General features: G+C 33.2%; 3 protein-coding genes across 3 annotated transcripts; all 3 read left to right on the top strand.

The window, feature by feature from the left end:
* Positions 1-203: 203 nt before the first annotated feature.
* Positions 204-3971, top strand: LOC137824458 (uncharacterized). Its single transcript, XM_068630107.2, has 6 exons — positions 204-506; positions 1390-1687; positions 1887-1993; positions 2118-2250; positions 2361-2555; positions 3364-3971. Exons 2-6 carry the CDS (start codon positions 1406-1408, stop codon positions 3745-3747), a joined length of 1101 nt encoding a protein of 366 aa, XP_068486208.1. The 5' UTR covers positions 204-506; positions 1390-1405; the 3' UTR covers positions 3748-3971.
* Positions 3972-5169: 1198 nt separating this feature from the next.
* Positions 5170-6599, top strand: LOC150025682 (uncharacterized). Its single transcript, XM_090294599.1, has one exon. The coding sequence runs from the start codon at positions 5349-5351 to the stop codon at positions 6357-6359; it is 1011 nt and encodes a 336-aa protein (XP_090150725.1). The 5' UTR covers positions 5170-5348; the 3' UTR covers positions 6360-6599.
* A 9218-nt stretch (positions 6600-15817) lies between these two features.
* Positions 15818-17463, top strand: LOC137827047 (transcription repressor MYB4-like). Its single transcript, XM_090294588.1, has 3 exons — positions 15818-16157; positions 16391-16520; positions 16747-17463. The coding sequence occupies exons 1-3, from the start codon at positions 16028-16030 to the stop codon at positions 17144-17146; spliced, it is 660 nt and encodes a 219-aa protein (XP_090150714.1). The 5' UTR covers positions 15818-16027; the 3' UTR covers positions 17147-17463.
* Positions 17464-19836: the final 2373 nt, after the last annotated feature.

A 19836-nucleotide genomic window follows, 5' to 3' on the forward strand; every position in this document is an offset into this window, starting at 1 on the left:
ACGATAATATACCAAAATTCAAATTTCGAAAGAACCATCGTTTTAATTAACACTATCAAAATCAAAATTTAAAATTCTTAAAAAATAATAAACAATTGGTGATTCCAACAAAAACGATTGAGGTAAATAATTAAATCCTCATGAAAAGAATTTAAAAAAAGAGAAAAAAAAGGTGGAATTAATTTGGTTCACCTGATTCCGCTGCCAATCACATTCACATTCACATGCAAATGCAAATGCAATTTATATTTATTATTGGCCCCGCTATTTTGCCGGCCCCGGTCCGGTTCACCTTATACGCCGTCGTATTGGGTGTGCGACTACTGTCACCTCTGTTCCTTCGTCGGTTACTAAAATACTAATTCTCTCTCTCTCTCTCTCTCCCTTCGTCTTCTTCACACTGAGTTGACTGAGTCTTCGTAACTCGCTCACTACTCTCTCAGCTACTCATCGCATTCTCTGCATTTTTGCTCCGATCACTCTCTCTCTTCTTCTCTCTTCATTTGGTAATCTTTCTCTCTCTCTCTCGACTGTCTACTGTAATTGAAGTGATCCGCGCGCGCATTTGCGATTACTGTCTCGTTTGTTTTTCTGTATTCGAATTGAATGCTATGGTGTTAGGGTTTAGGATTCAAATGCGAGTGTTTGTGAATGGAGATTCGGGGAGTGTAGTGCGGAATATACCGAGATCTTGCTGTTTTGTTTTGTATTTTCTTTTTTCTTGGAGATTTTTTTGGGGATTTGGCTGTGCGCCGTCAATTTTGCATTGAATCTGTTGGTTTATGGCTTTTGTCTGCGTTGTATTATGATTTTGGTAATGTTTTGATCTGTGTTGTATGCAGTGTTTATCTGTCTTGACGCTCGCGAATCACGTCTAGTGCTTCGAATTGTGCTTTATTTTTTTGTGTGGAGAGTGTTGCGTGTGGTGATTTGCTTGGTATCTGGCTGTTGTGCTTGAAGTGAAGTTCAATTCTAAAATTGGAATTGGCATTTGATAGAATGGATTTCTTTAGAAATTCGATTATTTGCCTTTTTATCGGATAAATGAGATTGAGAACGAGAAGAATAACAGTGTTGAAATACCAAAGTTTGGGGATGGATGGAAAACTAGGCGCGAATCAGAAATTGAGAATGAGAAAGAGTCACTTTAATTCAATGGACTAATAGATTTAGTATTTTCTTTTGGGGTGTGGGGAGGTAGCGTTATGGAAGTGCATCATATTTTCATGACTATGCCTTTATCGTTAACTTCAGATCTTGACTTGTGAGTTTGTTTTTGGGTGTTAAATTCATTCTTTACATTGAACTCGTTTTAAGAAAATAAATGGTGTTTTGAGTACCTCTCCTCTTATTGTTGAGTTTAATTTGATTTCTTTCTTTTGATCTCAGACTAAAGCTGACAGGGATGTCAGAGAAAGCTCTTAGAGATCTCAATACAATTCTTGGAACTGAAAGGAAGAATGAGGACTCCGGTAAGACATGTTTAACCAAGCCTTCTGTAGACAGTGCTGATGAAAATATTGAAGAACGGCAAAAGAAAAAGACTTCTTCCTCCTTGGTTTCTCCAGCTGTTAATGGAAATCAGACTGTGACTGTTAATTCTGGTGCGGAGGTTGTAAATACAGAAGTAGAATACATTGAATCTGAGAACTTGAATGATGTAGAAGATATTGATACTTGTCTCAAGGTATTTTTTTATCCACTTATTGAGTCAAGGAATTAGCATGGTTTTGAATATTGATAACCATTGAAACTGGTGTAGCTTAAATGCTTAAATAATGTGGGTGTTTCATTTTTCTTTTTAGCAATTTACCTTTGATTATTAGACTCATCTAAGAAATGCAACACTTGTATCGTGTGAAAATAGTTATTTGGTTTTGTTACAGACCCTCTTAGCTGGACTTGACTCAAAGGATTGGGTCCTGGTTTGTGATACACTAAATAACGTACGGCGGTTATCTTTATTTCATAAGGAAGCAATGCTTGATATGCTGTAAGTAACAAACTCTTTTTTTTCTCTTATTAAAATATGGTTTTTAAATTAAAATATCATTGATTATTCTTTTATGCATTTTAGTTGGATTTATTAAATTATTCATATTCTATCTGGTAAACAGGGGAGATGTGATCTCATCTATTGCAAAGTCCCTGAAAAATCCTAGAAGTGCTGTTTGTAAAACTGCGATTATGACATCTGCTGACGTTTTCAGCGCATATAATGATCTTATAATAGATTCACTGGATCCTCTGGTAAGTCAGCTAATAAATTTTCTCATTTAAGCAAAATGGAATTTCAATATACACTTGATAGTGTTATTTCAAATTAACATGTTCTATTGAAACATATATGGTGAATGCAGCTAGTACAACTTCTTCTCAAGGCTTCACAGGACAAACGCTTTGTATGTGAGGCAGCTGAAAAAGCCTTGATATCAATGACTACATGGATTTCCCCTATTTCTCTATTGCCAAAATTGCAACCATATCTTAAGAACAAGAATCCTCGTATCCGTGCAAAGGCATCTATTTGCTTTTCTCGAAGTGTCCCACTGCTGGTATGAGAAACATTTATGATTTTAGACGTGCTCTTATCAATGACTTTTGTCACAAAGTGATTTTATCTTCAAAAAATAAAACTTAAAACGTTAGGTAATGATGCAGGAAAAGAACATTCCTCACGAATGACTTTGAAGTTCCAAATGTCTGCCTTGATTATGGATATATTGTAGAATTCTTAAATTTGTTCAGCTTGTCCAAAATTATCCAACAAACCTTCCCATGTTTATGATTTTAGAATGGTTTGTCATGATCTTGCCAATAAATAATATTTTTTTGTTTATATATGGCCAAACATGGCCTCACCAAATAGTAGGATATTTTTTTTTGCCGATGAGGAGCACTTATCTTGATTGACAGTGTACGTAATGCCATAAAAGGTTTTCTCTGATTATTAAGTAAATTTATTGTGTTTCTTGCTTGGTTCTAATCTGTTTGACCTACTAAATTGTTTGTAAAGAAAATATATATTCGTTCGTCTGTTTCTCTCTTTGTATTGTTCTTTTCAAAATTATTTTCAGGCTCTTTGGTTAGATAGTTATATATGTATATGAAGCTCAATTATATTTCATTGCTATTTTTATAAAATTTACGTTATCAATAGATACTGGACAAAGGGGGGTGGGTGGGGGGTTCTATAAAAGATTCAAATGACTGTTAGGTATTTAAGTATATTATCTAATTGGAATTTGGAAGGATTTTAGTGAACTAGAAAGGGTATATATATGACCAGCCTATTTTTGCAATTTGGATTCGGAGCATTACTTAACAGTTGCTGTTTTATATCCTTGAACTTTTATTTAAAAGGGTGCAGAAGGCATAAAGACATATGGGATTGACAAATTGATCCAAGTAGCTGCATCGCAGTTGAGTGACCAGCTCCCTGAGTCCAGGGAAGCAGCTCGAGCTCTACTTCTTGAGCTTCAAAATGTGTATGAGAAATTTAATGATCTCATGGTATCCTCTGTCAACGAGCATACTGTCACGGAGCACACTATCAACGAGCAGACTATCAATGATCACACTGTCAATGAGCACGCAATGAATGATCACACTGCCAACGATCATAGTGTGAATGAGCATCCAGAGATGAGTTCTTGGGAAAGCTTCTGTCAGTCAAAACTTTCACCTCTAAGTGCGCAAGCTGTACTTCGTGTGACCAGTATCGCTCGGGAGGGTCTTGTTTCATGACACGCGCATCAAATTCAGTTAGAGGACTTCTTGGTTTCCTGGTTTGCCTATCATTTCCTTCTGTAAATACAGTGCTACAATTGATATGATTGAGTTGTGGTCGAAGCACGTATTGAGCCCAAGATTTATAATGTATTATTTTCGTCCTAGCGGTGGTTACCTATATTACCTTTGATTATTAATATTTGATAGATATATAAATTTCCTTAATTGTTTTTTGGCTATCCTACAATGCTGGTCTTTTGAAAGCTTTAATTTTCATCACCTCATTGATTTTCTAAGTAGGCTTTCCTAAATGTACTTCTAGATTCCAAAATGTTCCTTCCAAAATGAATAGGAAAAAATCCAAGAAATTATGAGATGTAAGAATAAATGCCCTTTCTTCAATTGTCCAACAATTAAAAAAACATAATAAAATAAAAAGGCTTCATAATAGGTTTTGCATATCTGTTAATTGACCCATCACCATTTTATGCATTCATCTCCATTTCTGTTTGAGGTGAAATTGGTATTTAAGTTTAGATATCAACCGTCAAAAGTTGTTGATTGAAGGCTTATGGCAATTTCGGGGATGTACTTGTGGATTTTGTTACTCGGTGCCAGAAATTGGGAATGAGCCGACAAAGCAAAGGCGAAATATTTACATGTTAGACACACATACAGGAGAAACAAATTAACAATAACCATCTAACCGACCAATCAAATGAGAGTTTTGGTGTCCCTTTTAAAGAAATGATATTGAATGAAATTAATTTCATAAAATTGATTTTGTGAGAGTTTGGAATTATATTACATTAAATTTGATTCGTGTTTTAAGTGAAGCAAATGATTGTAGTTTTTGCATCTTTTATCACTTTAGACATGAATTTCAGGTTTAACATACATACAACAACATATTTTCAAACACTGGTTTTAAGTGAAGAGATTCAAGTTTCATTTTTTCTATCTTAAAAGCAAGTTTGATGTAAAACTCAACGTACATTGTTCAATCAAACACAAACGTTGTTTTTTATTACTTTTAGTCAAACATATGTTTGGTAGCAAAACCATTTTCATGTGACAATCATATTTACGAAAATTTCGTTTGATACGAATAAAATTAAATTCTATCGTGAAATTAAACACATACTAAAGATCCAATGATTATTTGAATTCTTGGATTAATCAAAATGACAAAAGTATAGAACAAAATATGTGAACATTTTGCCTACAAAATTTCAATGCAAGTGCTCTAACTCATGAACATGCCTTTAATTTCAATGTAATCATATTCAATGCAAGAAGTGTCCAAACTAAAGTTCAATATAAAAAAAAAATTAAAAATTTGAAGGAAATTTAAAAAACGTAAAAAGAATTTGGAAATGTGTAGATTATGGATTTAATAGTAATTAAAAGATGTAAAGTATAAAAGGGAAAGGATAGTTTGGTTGGTTGACCCACTGAATTCACTCTGCTTGTCTTGAAGGGGTTTTATTTGTGGGAAAGAAAAGAGTGTGAAGAGGGTCGAAGCAAAGCAAGGTGGCTTCTGCGTTGAGTTCAACGAAATCCATTTTACATCGACCAATCAATCGATCAAGGAATCTCAGTGGAATCCACTGTCAATGAAGCGGAAGAAGTGGTCGGAAGTGGAGGAGCAAACCCTACTGTCCAAATACTCAGACCTCCTCCGTTCGGGGACCTTGGCCAAGCTCAAAACGCGCGAGAAGAAATTCAAGCCCGTGGCGGAGCACGTCAACGCCGTCCACCACCACCGTGACCCCTCCTCCTTCCCCTTCAAGTGGTCCTGGCGCGACGTCTCCATCAAGGTCCAGAACATGCGCCACCAGTACCTCGGCGTCAAGCAGAAGATTCGCCTCGCGCCTCACCACTTCAATTGGAAGGACGGGAACAATCACTGGGAGAATTTTCTCAAGTATAAAGAAGTCTTCGGCGACGTGCAGTTGTTGGAATCGCCTAAACCCCTCACCACCGCTAAATTAGGGTTTGAGGTCGATTCCGATGATGATGATGATGAGGAGGAGGAGGAGGACTGTGGTGATGAAGACGAGGATGTTTTGAAGGTGAGGAAGTTGGGCTCCGTTGTGGAGCTGAGGGAGGCGGTGGTGAAGCGCGAGGAGAGGCGGCGGGAGCGGGAGTTCCGGCGGGAGAAGGTGGAGGCGGAACGGGAGAGGAAGCGGCGCGAGGTGGAATTTCGGCGGGAGCGGCGGCGGGAGTGTTTGGAGGAACGGGAGATGGAGTTGGAGGAGCGGCAGTTGAGGTGGGCGAGGGGGGAGCTGGAGAAGAGGATGAGGTTAGAGCGGGAGCTGGATGCGGAGCGGCGGTGGCGGAAGCGCGTGGAGGAGAAGATGGAGGAGGAGGAGATGGAGTGGAGGCAGAGGATGGTGGCAATGCAGGTTGAGCATGAGAAGCAGATGATGCAGATGCATGTTGAGGCGTGCCAGAATCAAATGCAGGTTCTTGGGATCATGGCAAGGCTCCTTTGCCAGTTTTTTGGGTCTGGAACTGATGGATTGAGTAATGGATTAGGGGCATTGCCTCCTCAGGTTTTGCATCATGGAGGTGGATTAGGTGATGTAAAACCCGATGTTAATTCGCCTTCTGAATTTATATAGTTCAAGTGATTTTTTACAAATTGAAAGCAATTCAATTACATTACATGTCCTTTACAATTGTATCATATTAAGTAGGGGAAACAGTTGAGCATGTTTGACGTGCTTCTAAGGTTTAAGAATACTGTTGGAATGGTTCTTTTGCTTGTAGAGAAGATGTGAAGAGTAAATCTTTTATTGCATGTAATTTGAAAAGAAAAGTAATTGTTTTAAAGTTCAATGATTTATTTAACAGTTTCAGCTGATGAATGTGTTCGTTATGGCAAAGTATGGATATCTGCTTTTGAATTACACTAAAATGCTAATTTTCGACAGTCCACTGGTTGCATTACGATCATATTTTGGGTAGGGTCTTTAGGGTCATCAAATCCATATAAAATCAATGATTCTTTTTCTTATTTTTAGTTAGATATTTGCATTCACAGTGTGTAGTTTTGTGAGTATATTGTCATGATAGATTTGATCCTTCCTCATCAGTAGTGGCCACAAATTTTAGGTTCTATTAAATTGTTGAATCGGTTAGGAATGGAGTGTTTATTTCTTATGTTTGTACTAAACTGTTTTCCATTATAAATTTGTTGAAACATTTTGGCGAGTGTTCTCACTATTTTACTAGAAGTTTACTATGCTGCCCTACTACAAGATTAACGGATACTTGTTTGCACAAAACTATTGCAACATTCACTTCGATGCACAATGTTATATATTGACTGATATCAAATTGTAGTTAGTGCTTAAGGATTAGTTTTGCATCATTTTTCCTGTTGATTATCATCAATCTTAGTTGTCTCTATTCTTTGTTTTTTTATTTATTTCTCTATTAGTTGTTTATCTTTGTCTAACTATTGTTTCTAAATATATGCCGTTTCCCCCCCTTTTTTCCCCCGTAGTTATGAAATCTTCTCTGTTCCTCTATGCTGTAATCTGAAGTTGTTGGTGTGTTTCTTTGTGTGATCCTCTTACACATTTTCGATTCGAGCTTAATTAACGTTTGATCTGATCTAAATTTTATTTTCTTACATGTTTGTTTTATAATCGTGTATTTTTTCTGAACATTACTAACTATCAACCAAATGGCTAAAGGGTTTAGGGCAATAAACAATAGAACATCTGCTACAGAAAAAGTATGACTCGGATGATGTAAGAGATGGATTTGTACTACGTGTATAAATATTCTACATTTTCAAAAATCTGTCTTTTTATTGTTGTTGAGTTCTTGTACTGAATGCTTTGGGTAAATATTAAAGTGTTATACAAGCACTCAAAAGTAGGTCATTTGCATACTTTTATTTCTACAATATTTCACAATTAAGGTAATTAAATATTTTACGGTGTACAGACCTATTTAATTCATCTACTGTGGAGTTGTAAGTTCTGATTTAATTTGCAAGCGGTTTCCAAGAGAAGTATCCATTATAGAAGGAAGAAACAATGCAATTGTCAGATTAAAATAAGAATTCTATTATACATAGTATACAATAAGAAGGAAAATATGCAAAAAAGATTAATAAAATATATTACATTAGAATTGAACGTTGAGCCTGATTTTTCAAATCTTGAATTTTTGTACATACCCTTTGTTTGTTTGCACAGTGAAAGTTTGATTTCAGAAAGTGAAAAGTACAAGTCTTAAGTTTGTTTAAATATTTATAGTAATTTTCTTTATTACTATTGTGATCACACACACACATACGATTTGGCAAAATCGTTTCTTCATGTTTTTACATGATATTGTATCGCTTCCAACCACCATTCCTTCAATTATGGCAGTAAAATGACTGCCCCCACAAGAACCATAAATCCTTCAAACATCAAAGTGTTTGCTGTTTCTCTACAGTGCTGGAAGTGGCAGAAAATAGGATAGCTACATAAAAAAAAAAGTAGTTAATTGAGATGTGGATGGATTAGAAGTAGGTGACATGAGTCCTCCTATTTAGTCCTTTTAACCACTTCACAGATGCCAGGAATGTTGGCAATAAGGTCAAACCATGGTAGAACCTAGACATGCTTAATCTCACCATCACACACAGATATGCTTTGCCTCTTTTTACTTCATATCCACACTTTTACATTTTTTTATACTTCATTTCGACTAACATTTTGGAATTACCCTAAAACATCTCCTAAACAAGAACAGATAAATCAAAAACACTCTTATTTATAATAATTATAAAATTTGGCTAAAAAAATAAAAGTTCCATAGTTTTAACAATGCTATCATAATTTTCACTATGTTAAATGGAAACTATAGATTCATAACTTAAAAATAGTTTATATGTAAGTTTAAATTACTTAAAAAGAAATTTAACATAGAATAATTATATAAACTGACTGAAAACTGTTTTATTTTATTAAAAATATTTACAGAAAATGTTATGTAACACAATTGTGAGAATTTTGTTGTTCTTAATTTTTGGCGTGTTAGAAGTGAATGCTTGATCCAACTAATAATTAATAAGTTGGAAATTTGGTGGTAGAAATGAGGCTCTCAAAATTGAATGACTCTTCACCACAAAGCAGAAAAGCGATTTTGATATCTAATCTGAATCTACTTTTAACAAAGTAAGACCGTTAGACGTTGAACTGCGACTAACCTACCAGTCCATTATTCACCAACATAATATATATTAATCATTAACGCATTCAAGACAAAATACCACTACACATTTATTTCCTTTCTTTTCATCTTATGTTTAGCATCAAAACTAGAGTTCAATAACACATATATTAGTATTTAGGATAGTGTTGTATGTGAAACCAGATGTCTTGAACTGATTAGATACCATGATTTAGTGAGTGAGTTTAATTATTGTGTTCCCTCTATAATCTCTATTTAAGAGATATTTGTGTTTGTAATAAAATTGTAACAAATAGAATGAAAACCTAATTAGTTGCCCATTGACGATCAAACCACTTTAAATCTTGTGTTGTTTACCTTTTGCAGTTGATTCGTGACTATGTGATTCGCTTGCATTTTTTCCATAAAAAATTTCTCCAAATTTTTTTTATCTCCATTTACTCTCTTTAGAAAGATTTGACGTCAATTAACTATAAACATACTATATATAAAAGAGTATCACATCATCTTTAACTCTAAAACTCTAAAAAAAAGTATAAAATAATAACATGTGGTTATTTTTTCTTATATATTATTCAACTTTTTTTTATTTTTAATTAATGTAAAATTAAACTCATTTTGAGCTATTATAAAAATAGCTCTATCTAAATTCATCAATATTTTGGCCACAAATAATCAAGAGTGAAACCAATATGGGACCTCTATAAATGGTAACACAATTCAAAGCCATTACACTATTTTATAAATTGGTTAAATTGTCTCTATTTTTTTTACGGTTTTTATATGTTTTTTTTTCTATTTTTCGGACATATACTAATTCAAATTATTCATTTTCTAGTATAAACCGAAACCTATATGGTTTAAATATAATGTCTCTTTTAAAATTCTTTGCAATACGCGAATTAGCTATTATTAAATGGTAACTTTTGTATTTAAACATTTAATTATTTTTATTGATATATATTATATTGGTTTATATGTTCTTGTAAAACATACATATAAAATTAATTTAAAAATTAAACATGAAAAACCGATAATGTCACATGTTTTTTTATCCCGCCACCCCAGTCCATAGATTTCAAAATTAATAGCATGCTAGTATTTCATATCAACATTATCAAAATTAATATTAAAATAATGTAATAAATAGTATTAATGCGAGAAGTTTAATTCTTGCCAAGTGCAATTAGGTTAATTAAATTTAATTATATCAAATCAATGATTATTGTAAAGTTGAAATCTTAACTGATGCTTGCTAATTAAATTTTCCTTTACCTCTCACAGATAAGTCTATATTTATAATAATTATAGCACTTGATTACTTAATGAAATTGTAACTAAGTTTTTGATTTAGAAGGGTGTGATGGGTTAGGCAGCAAGGCATATATAATCAATCTAGAGAAATCTGAAAAGCTACTTCTTCTGTCACTATAAAAATGGTTTCCATTCAAATATTTTCGTTCAATGTGCATAAGCCGCAGCAATGAAAAAGAAAGTAATTATTCTTAAATAATTAATTGTTATTTTTTTTACGATAGTCGTTTAAGAAGTTGACTTTAAATTTAACTAAAATAAAATATTCTTATTTTTAATTGTGATCTCAACCTATACCGTTTTAGGGTTCACTTTCTGTTTGATATACCAAATTATTTATAAATGTGTGTATCTAAATCACAGTGTTTATCTTATAAGATATGATATTAGATAATAATAATAATAAAAGTATTATGACATAAAGAAGGAAGTGCAGATGAGACTTGTTGTTGAGTTAGCTTGTTATATATACCGAGTTAGGTATAAGTCCATGATTGATGATTGAAGCATAATGAAGGTGTTTGTTCTTATATATATTTTGGTTAGAACTAAAGAAGTTGTTTCCGTGTCTACGAAGGTGTTCATATGAGTCACGTTGTCTGGTTGGAGACATCAACTTCTTCATCACTTTCTCTGCTATCATCCATCATATCCCTCTCATTAATACATATAACTCTGCTCCTCATCTCCCTCACTTTTTATTCTAAGATAAATTACATTTTTAGTCTCTTTTTACTACAAAATATGAGACACAAGTATATATGAAGTGAATACATAAATTACAGTCAAACTATTCCAATTAATCAGTGGAGTTTGAATTTTAAATGTTATTAGCCTTATCTTTATTATTAGTTAAAATGATATTGGTTCATCCAAGCATTCCAGTTAAATCAGTCAAAATACCGACTATGAATTAAGTGAGAAATAAGGATTTTTATTGCTGACTAGGCAGGCCACGTTGGCTTGACTAGTCAAAGACAAAGCACGATTAAGACTAGAGGAGACACGAAGAGATTCGAGGAAAACATTTAAGGACGTGGAGCTTGGGTGGAGAACGTGGGGTAAACGAAGTGGCGTAGAAAGAAAGGATAAAAGGAAGGGGAAGAGAAGGAGAAAGGGAGGGCTTTCTGGAGAGAAGAGAGTGAAAAAGAGGACAGAAAAAGGAGACAAGTAAGTAGGTGTTTGGCGAGTTTGAAATTCCGAACTTGGTCAGAACATTTTGGCACCCACCATGGTTTGGTAAAACCGATCCTGCCAGCTATGAGGTACTGACTGCAAAGTGATACGGTAACAAAAGATGGAGAACATCCACCAGCATGCCAGGGGCGAAGGCGAAACGCCCACCCTCCAACAAATCATAGAAACAATGTTGGCATTACAACATGACTATGAAGAAGTCAAGAGATAGACACAAGAATTTCGAGAAGAGGTGGGTCGGGCAAACGTTTAGCTCAATGAGGATTTCTTTTTCGAAGATGGTTAGGGGCAAATGCAGGTATAATTTAATGAAAACGATGCCATAGAAAAAACAAAATGACCTTGAGGAGTCACAATAGTCGTCCCTACAAACTTGTTCGTCGGGCTCGAAAGCAACGACCTTGACGAATCTTTTGTGAACTCTACTCAAGCTATGCGACTCACGAAGGTTCCTAATCATCTCGCGAGAAGTGTAAATAGAAGTCTCCCTAAGCAAATCCTTTTTTTCCCAATAAAGAGCTGAGTAATCCATAGTCTAAAAGAGCAAAAGAACAAACTAGGAAAAGCCAGAAACAGGCGATACAAATGGTATGAACACTAGCAAAACCAGAGGGTGTAGGGCAACGAAAAAGACAACTAAACACTAAAGCCACCACCACATAAAGCTAAAGTAAGTATCAATAGTTACGGAGACGTACCTAAAATGGCAATCACAAGGGAAACCACGTTGGAACAGAGAGTGAACGAAAACTATGGTTTGGAGCGAATGGAGGAAAATGTGAAGTAAGTTAGCAGTGGAAATGTGGAATGTTAAAGAATCCCCTTGGCAGAATTCGAAACGAACGAATCAAGCCATAAAAAAAATGACACGTAACCCATACTGAATAGTATCCAGTGGTCAAAGTCAGGATAAAAGTCTTGTCATAAGAGTCTTGTCCTCTCAAGGAAGCGAAAGCGCCAAGAAGGGAAGGCCAACCCCTGCGCGACACATGTAGCGTGGGGTTCAATGTTCTGAGGACTTAGGGTGTTGAACCCTATCAACACAAGCCGCGCGGAGATAACATGTGTATGTTAGGTATGTTAGCCTCTTCACCTAGCTATGCTCGGCTGGAGGCCGAGGGGTTGTGTCCCATCCGAGCAATCCAGTTAAATCGGTCAAAATACCGACCACGACCCAAGCAAGAAATAAGGATCCGTTTGCTGACTAGGCATGCCACGTTGACCTGACTAGTCAAAGGCAAAGCACGATTAAGACTGGAGGAGAACATTTGAGGACGTGGAGCCCAGGTGGAGAACATGGGGTAAATGAAGTGGCATAGAAAGAATGGATAAAAGGAAGGGGAAGAGAAGGAGAAAGGGAGGGCTTTTTGGAGAGAAAAGAGTGAGAAAGAGGACAAAAAAAAAGGAGACGAGTAAGTAGGTGTCTCACGAGTTCCGATTTTGACAAGAATACATATTATTATAAATTAATTAGTATTAGTCTTATATCAATTAGTATCTGATAACTGATTCTTATATATAATTTATATAATCAATATTATATATATGAGTGAAATTCTTACTAATATGGCATGTCACAAATTTTTTATGGTATTGAAGTGTTTTGTTGTGCACTTTTATTGTCTTATCCTAATACTAGCATTGTTCCATTCTTCCATGGCTTTGACCAATTCGATGAATCTAATCCTCATAATATATATTATGTACATCTAAATGAGAATCAATCAATCTCTTCTATTTCTGCTCTTCTTATCTCATGAAGTTCGTGTGAATAATATATAAGATTGAGTTTGTTGATGGTTCTTTACTGCAATCAACACCTAATCATACTCTGCATGTCGCATGGAAACATTCTAAAAATATGTTGATATGATGATTGATACACTTGATATAACCTTCAATAAGACAAAGTATATTGTTGTTGGATAAAGTTATTGATATTTGAAAAGACCTGAAATCAAGATATTCACAAAGGAATCTGTTGAGCATCTCAAAACTTTTGCAAGAAGTTGCTTTCGTCAAACAATGTGATGTCTCTATTATAGTATATATGCAAAATTAAGGGTGATATGGGATAAATTAGAATCCTGTAGACCAAATCCAATATGTAATTGTGTTAAACATTGTTCACGTGATGCTCTTGTAACTGTGAAACAAAAGAAAATATAAGACCAAGTTATGCAATTCTTGAGATGATTGAATGATCAATATAGTAATGTAAGGTCTAATATACTAATGATGAACCGACTTCCTTTAATTAATAAAGTTCTCTTACATACTCAACGAGAAAGAAAATTCAATGGAACAATTAATACAAATATCTCAACTTGGTTAATGCTTTTTTTATTCAAGAAATCTTTGTAGTTATTGTTGAAAGAATGAATATACAGTTGAACATTGTTGGAAAAAAGATTATCTAAAAAATTTATCATCGAATAGAGGGAAAAGGGGTCAAACTTCTCACAGTAATGGTGAAGATTCACATGCTGATAGCAAAAAAGTATGCATTTATTGTGGAATCACAGTCCACACTGAGGTGGAAGGCTACAAGAAACATGGATATCCAGTAGGGCATCATTTGTACAAGGCACCCTATGTTAACATTAACAACACAATTATAAAAATAGCAACTAAAGATAGGATGCAAAAATTTCAGAATTGATATTAACTTCACAACAATCAAACTCTAATGAATTTAGTGCAACAAACACCCATTACATGATCTTCTTCCTCCACACAAAGTGCTCCGATTAATCAACTTGGTATTGTTCCTAAAACCAATTTTGTTGTAGGAAGTATTTTACTTGTTGTTTGCACTATAAACAATTATTCAACAAGAAAAAGAAAAAAATATTCAGAGTTATTCATGATATGTTTCTTATGGTAACTGAATTCATAAATCATAGTGAACAAATAATACGAGCTGTTGCATATATTGGTCAAGTCATGATTACCTTATCTTAGGCAAATAGGTTATCCGTAACTATTCAATATCCTTATGTCCTAATACTTGGCTTCTTGACTCGGGTGTTATTGAGCATATTGCATCTTATCTTGATTCATATAGTGAATATAAACAAATTTTACCCATCATTGTTAGTCTCCCCAATGGAAACTAATTCATTGTTAAATATTCTGGTATCATACACATTTCAGAATTTATTATTCTCACTTATGTGTTATATCTAACAAATTTAAAATTTAATTTGATCTCTATTTCCAAATTAACTAATTTCATGCATTATCCGTTGTTGTTCATGGCTAGTAAGTGTGTGATACAACACATCACCACCACCACCAAGAGGACGATTGATACAATTAATCTTGAAGATGATTTGTGCAAATTCAAGCTAACCTCTAGCATTCCCAATAATACATCTCTTGTTATATTCAATCCCTTCAATTATGTCAATTCTTGTAATAAAGTGTTCATTAATATACCACCGTGTAGACTAGGATATTTATCCAATGAAAGAATGTTAGCCACGTGAAGATTGAAAACATTGATAAAAAAAATCCATTAAAAACCAATCATTCTTAATAAAAAACGAAAATTGAAACTGAAAATAAAAAACAAAAATTTTAAAAAATGAAAAATAAATAAAGATTGAAAACCTTAAACAATAACAGGAAATAACTTTAGAACAACAACACTTTCATAGTTACAGATTGAGCAACACTATTTTAGACAGATCGAACAACTTTATAACAACCAAAGCATTCTTACACAAGTTATCGACAAATTCACAAAGAGCATTTGTAGGTTTACGAAACTATGTAAGGTAAAAACAAAAGATGAAAGAAGAGAAAAAGAGAGTAAAAAAATGTTTTAACAAATTTATTTCAATTTAAATTAAGTTCAGTTTTCAGTTTTAAAAGTTTATTAGAATACAATTCAATTTTTAAATGTTATATTTGAAAACAATTTTGTTTTTTTTTTAAAAAAAATCAATAACTTCGTAAAGGTTCAATGCACTCTAGATACAGTTGAATTCAATTAATTCAGACTTTTTTGCCCATTCCTAGATATAGATAAACTTGTGGAAATATCTTTTAGAGTTGCTTGAGATTTTGGAGGTGTTATCCAAACCAAAACATCGAAGAAGGACATGCAGACAGTGGTCTTGAACGGTTGATTCCTGTTATCTATGTCTTTTTCCAAAATTTGGCATATCATTCGTTACTTTCTCCAAATAAAAGCAATATAGACACCACAAGTTCTTCGAATTAGTACGAAAATTGTGAATTGGACCCAATAACAACCATATTATAGATTCATGACAACGACATTTACTTAACGGTAAGCAATGGAATGCTAAGAACACCAAGGCCAAATGCCCTTAACCTATCATCTCACCCAAAAAAAAAAATTCAAACAAAACAACACATTTCACACACAGTTATCACCATTCACCACCATCACCACCAACAACACAGCAAAACCACCAGTCCAAGTCAATGTATATCCTTCATCCTCTCTCCTTTACAAATACATATCCATCTACCCTCTCTTCTGCCATTTGTCAGACCTTCCATTCCCTTTTTTCTCTCTCTCATCACAACCTACAAAACGAAAACAACTATGAGAAAACCTTGTTGTGACAAAGAAAACATCAATAAAGGAGCATGGTCTAAGCAAGAAGACCAAAAGCTCATTGACTACATCAGAGTTCATGGTGAGGGTTGTTGGCGTTCCATTCCCAAAGCTGCTGGTTAGTGTTATTTTCCTTCCCACACAATTAAGTGGCTTCAAACTTCTACTCATGAGGGTTTATCATTGGAGAGAGTTGAAATCTCAAGAGGGTTTTGAGACTCTTGAATGATTCTAAGCTCTAAAGAAGAAAGAGTTTCATTAAATGGAAATTCATTCAACTATTATGATTAAGAAAATATTTCTTATATACAGAAGAATTTCTTAGAGTACCATTTTTGTAACCATTTGTAGGGTTGCATCGTTGTGGCAAAAGCTGCAGGCTGAGATGGTTAAACTACTTACGACCAGATATCAAACGTGGAATCTTTGCTGAAGATGAAGAAGACCTTATCATCAAACTCCATGCCCTCCTTGGTAACAGGTAACTTCAATAGCCACATATATATATACTACTTACTATATCAGTTAAGAAATTTGAATTAGAACTTTTTCATTAACAATCAGAATCCATAATTTATTAATACTTTCTTATCGTTATTTATAATGAAATTAATTTCAGTGGTTGATTTCTTAACTATCATATGACATTTTTAGAAATTTTTGGCAAATAATTCACTTTATAATTGGATGCATATGTTTGTAAATAGGTGGTCACTCATTGCTGGAAGATTGCCTGGAAGGACAGACAATGAGGTGAAGAACTATTGGAATTCTCACATCCGTAGAAAACTAATAAAGATGGGAATTGATCCAAATAACCATAAGCCACACCAAAGCTTTTCTTTTCCTCATTCTTCTTCTGCAGAGGGTGCATCAAATACCGAGTCCATGAACAAAGACCACAGAATCCCTATCTTCCCAGTTGCTGCTACCCATCATAGGATTTCCTTCAGAGAAGAAGAATCAGCAATTATTTCGTCACCTACTTTGAATCTTGACCTAACAATTGCTTTACCTTCGTCTATGATTGGTGCTTTGGAAGAGAAGGCAATACAAAATTCCAAGTCCACCAAGACACTGGACATGGAAATAGATCTCAACTGTTAGCACATGTTGGCAAGTTATTACCAGTAGTAGTAGTGCATGCTTGTTACAGAATAATCTTGAAAACATATTCATTTTTTTAAAAGCACTTAAAAAGAAGCTTTGAGATTTTATTATCTCTTTAAAATAAGTCGAATTAAATACACCAAAAGGACTACAATACTAGACAGGGAAATTCGAGGGAAGATCTTGGAGGATTTAACATAAGTTTTACATTTCATGTAATGGAAAAAGTGTCCTTTGTATATGACCTAAACTAGGTTCGTGTGCATGTTCCTGCAACATAGTCCTTGATTATAAATAGTTCGGGATATTGTTCATATATGGCCAAAAGCAAAGAAACAATGAACAATCAAGTTATCTCAATGAATGCAAGATATCCATTAAGATCAGAGTTAAGTAGTCGGTAGAATTTCCATTCAGTTTTCCATGTGAATGCTATCTCAAGAGTGGTGGTTGCAGCTACCAGAAGACTAATGCAAAAGATATTCTACAAATGGAGCTAGCTTCTAGCTATGATTTCTTTCGGAGTGTAACATTTGAAAAAAAAGAAGAGTAACAAACTCAAGTTAATTCGAAGTGAAAATATTTTAACTTTTCTCTTTTGATCTTCTTTTAACCAAAAGATGTACATATGTAATCAATATAGTTTTCTAATAAATAAATTAATGATTTTTTAAATACACGAGTTTTGAATCTTAACAACATAAAAAACTCAAGGCGTTAATCGATAATAAGTATTAACTTTTCACAAATTCTTTTTTTACTGAAACATGTTTATGGAAAATGAAAAGTATATATGAGTAAGATATACTATTATAGTAAGTCCTCATGATGTCAAACTAAGATGAAGACCTAACCTTCTATAATCCATAACTTTTGCTAAATCTACTTGTTCTTCCGTAAAGACAATTCCATTTCTATGAGACCAAGTAGTCCAACAACCACCACTATCAGGAAGAACATCCAAAACTTCTCAAAGTAATTCATCGTGCTTAAAGTTAGTTAGTGTACGTATTTTCTTGGTTTTTTGTTTTTTGTCCATTAGGCAGGAGTTAAAAGTGCAAGCACAAGGCGTAATCATGCATGCGACTTGAACATCTTCTTTTGATGAGGCAAAGACCTTTTTGGTGCATTAACATTTCTAAAGTTAGTTCTGCATTCGATATAAACACAAGTAAAGAATCTAATTATTAATCTATATTTGTAGCAACAATCAACCACAAGAAGAGTGTGGTTAAAAATGAACATTCGGTTCTGGTTTTGGAAGATCCTGCAATGGCATCTCTAGTTTAGAGCATTCTGGTTTTGGTGTATAGACATGCTACTGTGTGGATGGAAGCATCTTCATGGAAGCCTAAGCACGATTTATGGAAGGAGGGTCTTTTCTATTATACACCTTATATTATGCTATTTATATATGCCAGTAGCTTTTAACTTCGGTGTAAATAGTATTAATTTAAATAGTGTAATTTTATAGGTTAATTATTAAAATAAATAAAATTTTAAATTTTTTTAAAATACAAGTGATGTTAATTTTTTGTGAAGAACTCATTAAATGTATTTGAAGTGAAGTGATATCAAAATATATCATTTTAGTATAATTAGATTTTAATTAAAATTGTGTCACATAATTACATTGTAATATGTCAAGATCACACTAACTTATCTATTCCGTTAACTTTTTAAAATTTTATTTAATTTGGTAATTAATCTATAAAATTAACCAGTTTATTAAAGAAACATAATTTGTAAGTTTGTATGTATTCTGATTACCTCACTCATAAAAAATCAACTATGACAATTATTACCGTTGCTTATATTTTATAGAGATTTATTTAAGCTGTTTATGTTTTGAGTGTTAGGCTTTGTTTTTAAAAAAATAATAAAAATGAACAAGTTGTTTTGGGGAAGCACGCTTTAAAATGAAGAAATTAAATTAACAAAGACAAACTCTTGTTTATAATTTTTTATATTTAAAAAAGTTATTTTAGATACAATACTTCAATTTTTATAGAAGTTCTATATAGGATCAACTACTTTTTCTTTTTATCCTTCTATTTTGTTTTACTTTTTTATATGTTTAATTGTTTTTTAGAAATCATGCACTTCATATACGATTTTTTTTAAAACGTATACGTCTGCACTTCTGTTTTTTTAATAATTTTTTAGAAGTTAAGACCTCTTTTTTTTCAAAACGCATACTATATGTTTTTAAAAAAAATTATATCAACATATTCTTTTAAATTGTTTTTAATAATTTGATTAATATATTTTTCATATTCTTTGAATTTTTATGTCATCATATTTTCTTATTTTCAGATATTAATGTTAATTTATTAATCAAATAATTAAAATAAATTGAAATATTTTTTTTTACCTGAAATAAAATAAATAATTTTTTAATATAAAAGAAACAATATATATATATATATTTAAAATACGACTTTATTTCAGTATAGAAGTGGTTTTTACGGAGGAGAAATTACCCATGAATTTAATGTCCCTGCTTAAAACAAGTTTTAATGCTTTTCCTATTTGATATACATTATTTTCTTTAACAACACTCTTTGAATAAAATATTTGTTATTCTCCTCCCCTGTTACTCCAAATACTACAACTAGGAATGCGTTGGATATGTAGATAGGCTATAGAAAAACGTTCTGGAAAATTAAGGGATAAGGTTGATTAGT

This window comes from Phaseolus vulgaris, chromosome 8 (genome assembly GCF_051622355.1).
Source record: "Phaseolus vulgaris cultivar YP4 chromosome 8, ASM5162235v1, whole genome shotgun sequence".
NCBI classification, from domain to species: Eukaryota; Viridiplantae; Streptophyta; class Magnoliopsida; order Fabales; family Fabaceae; genus Phaseolus; species Phaseolus vulgaris.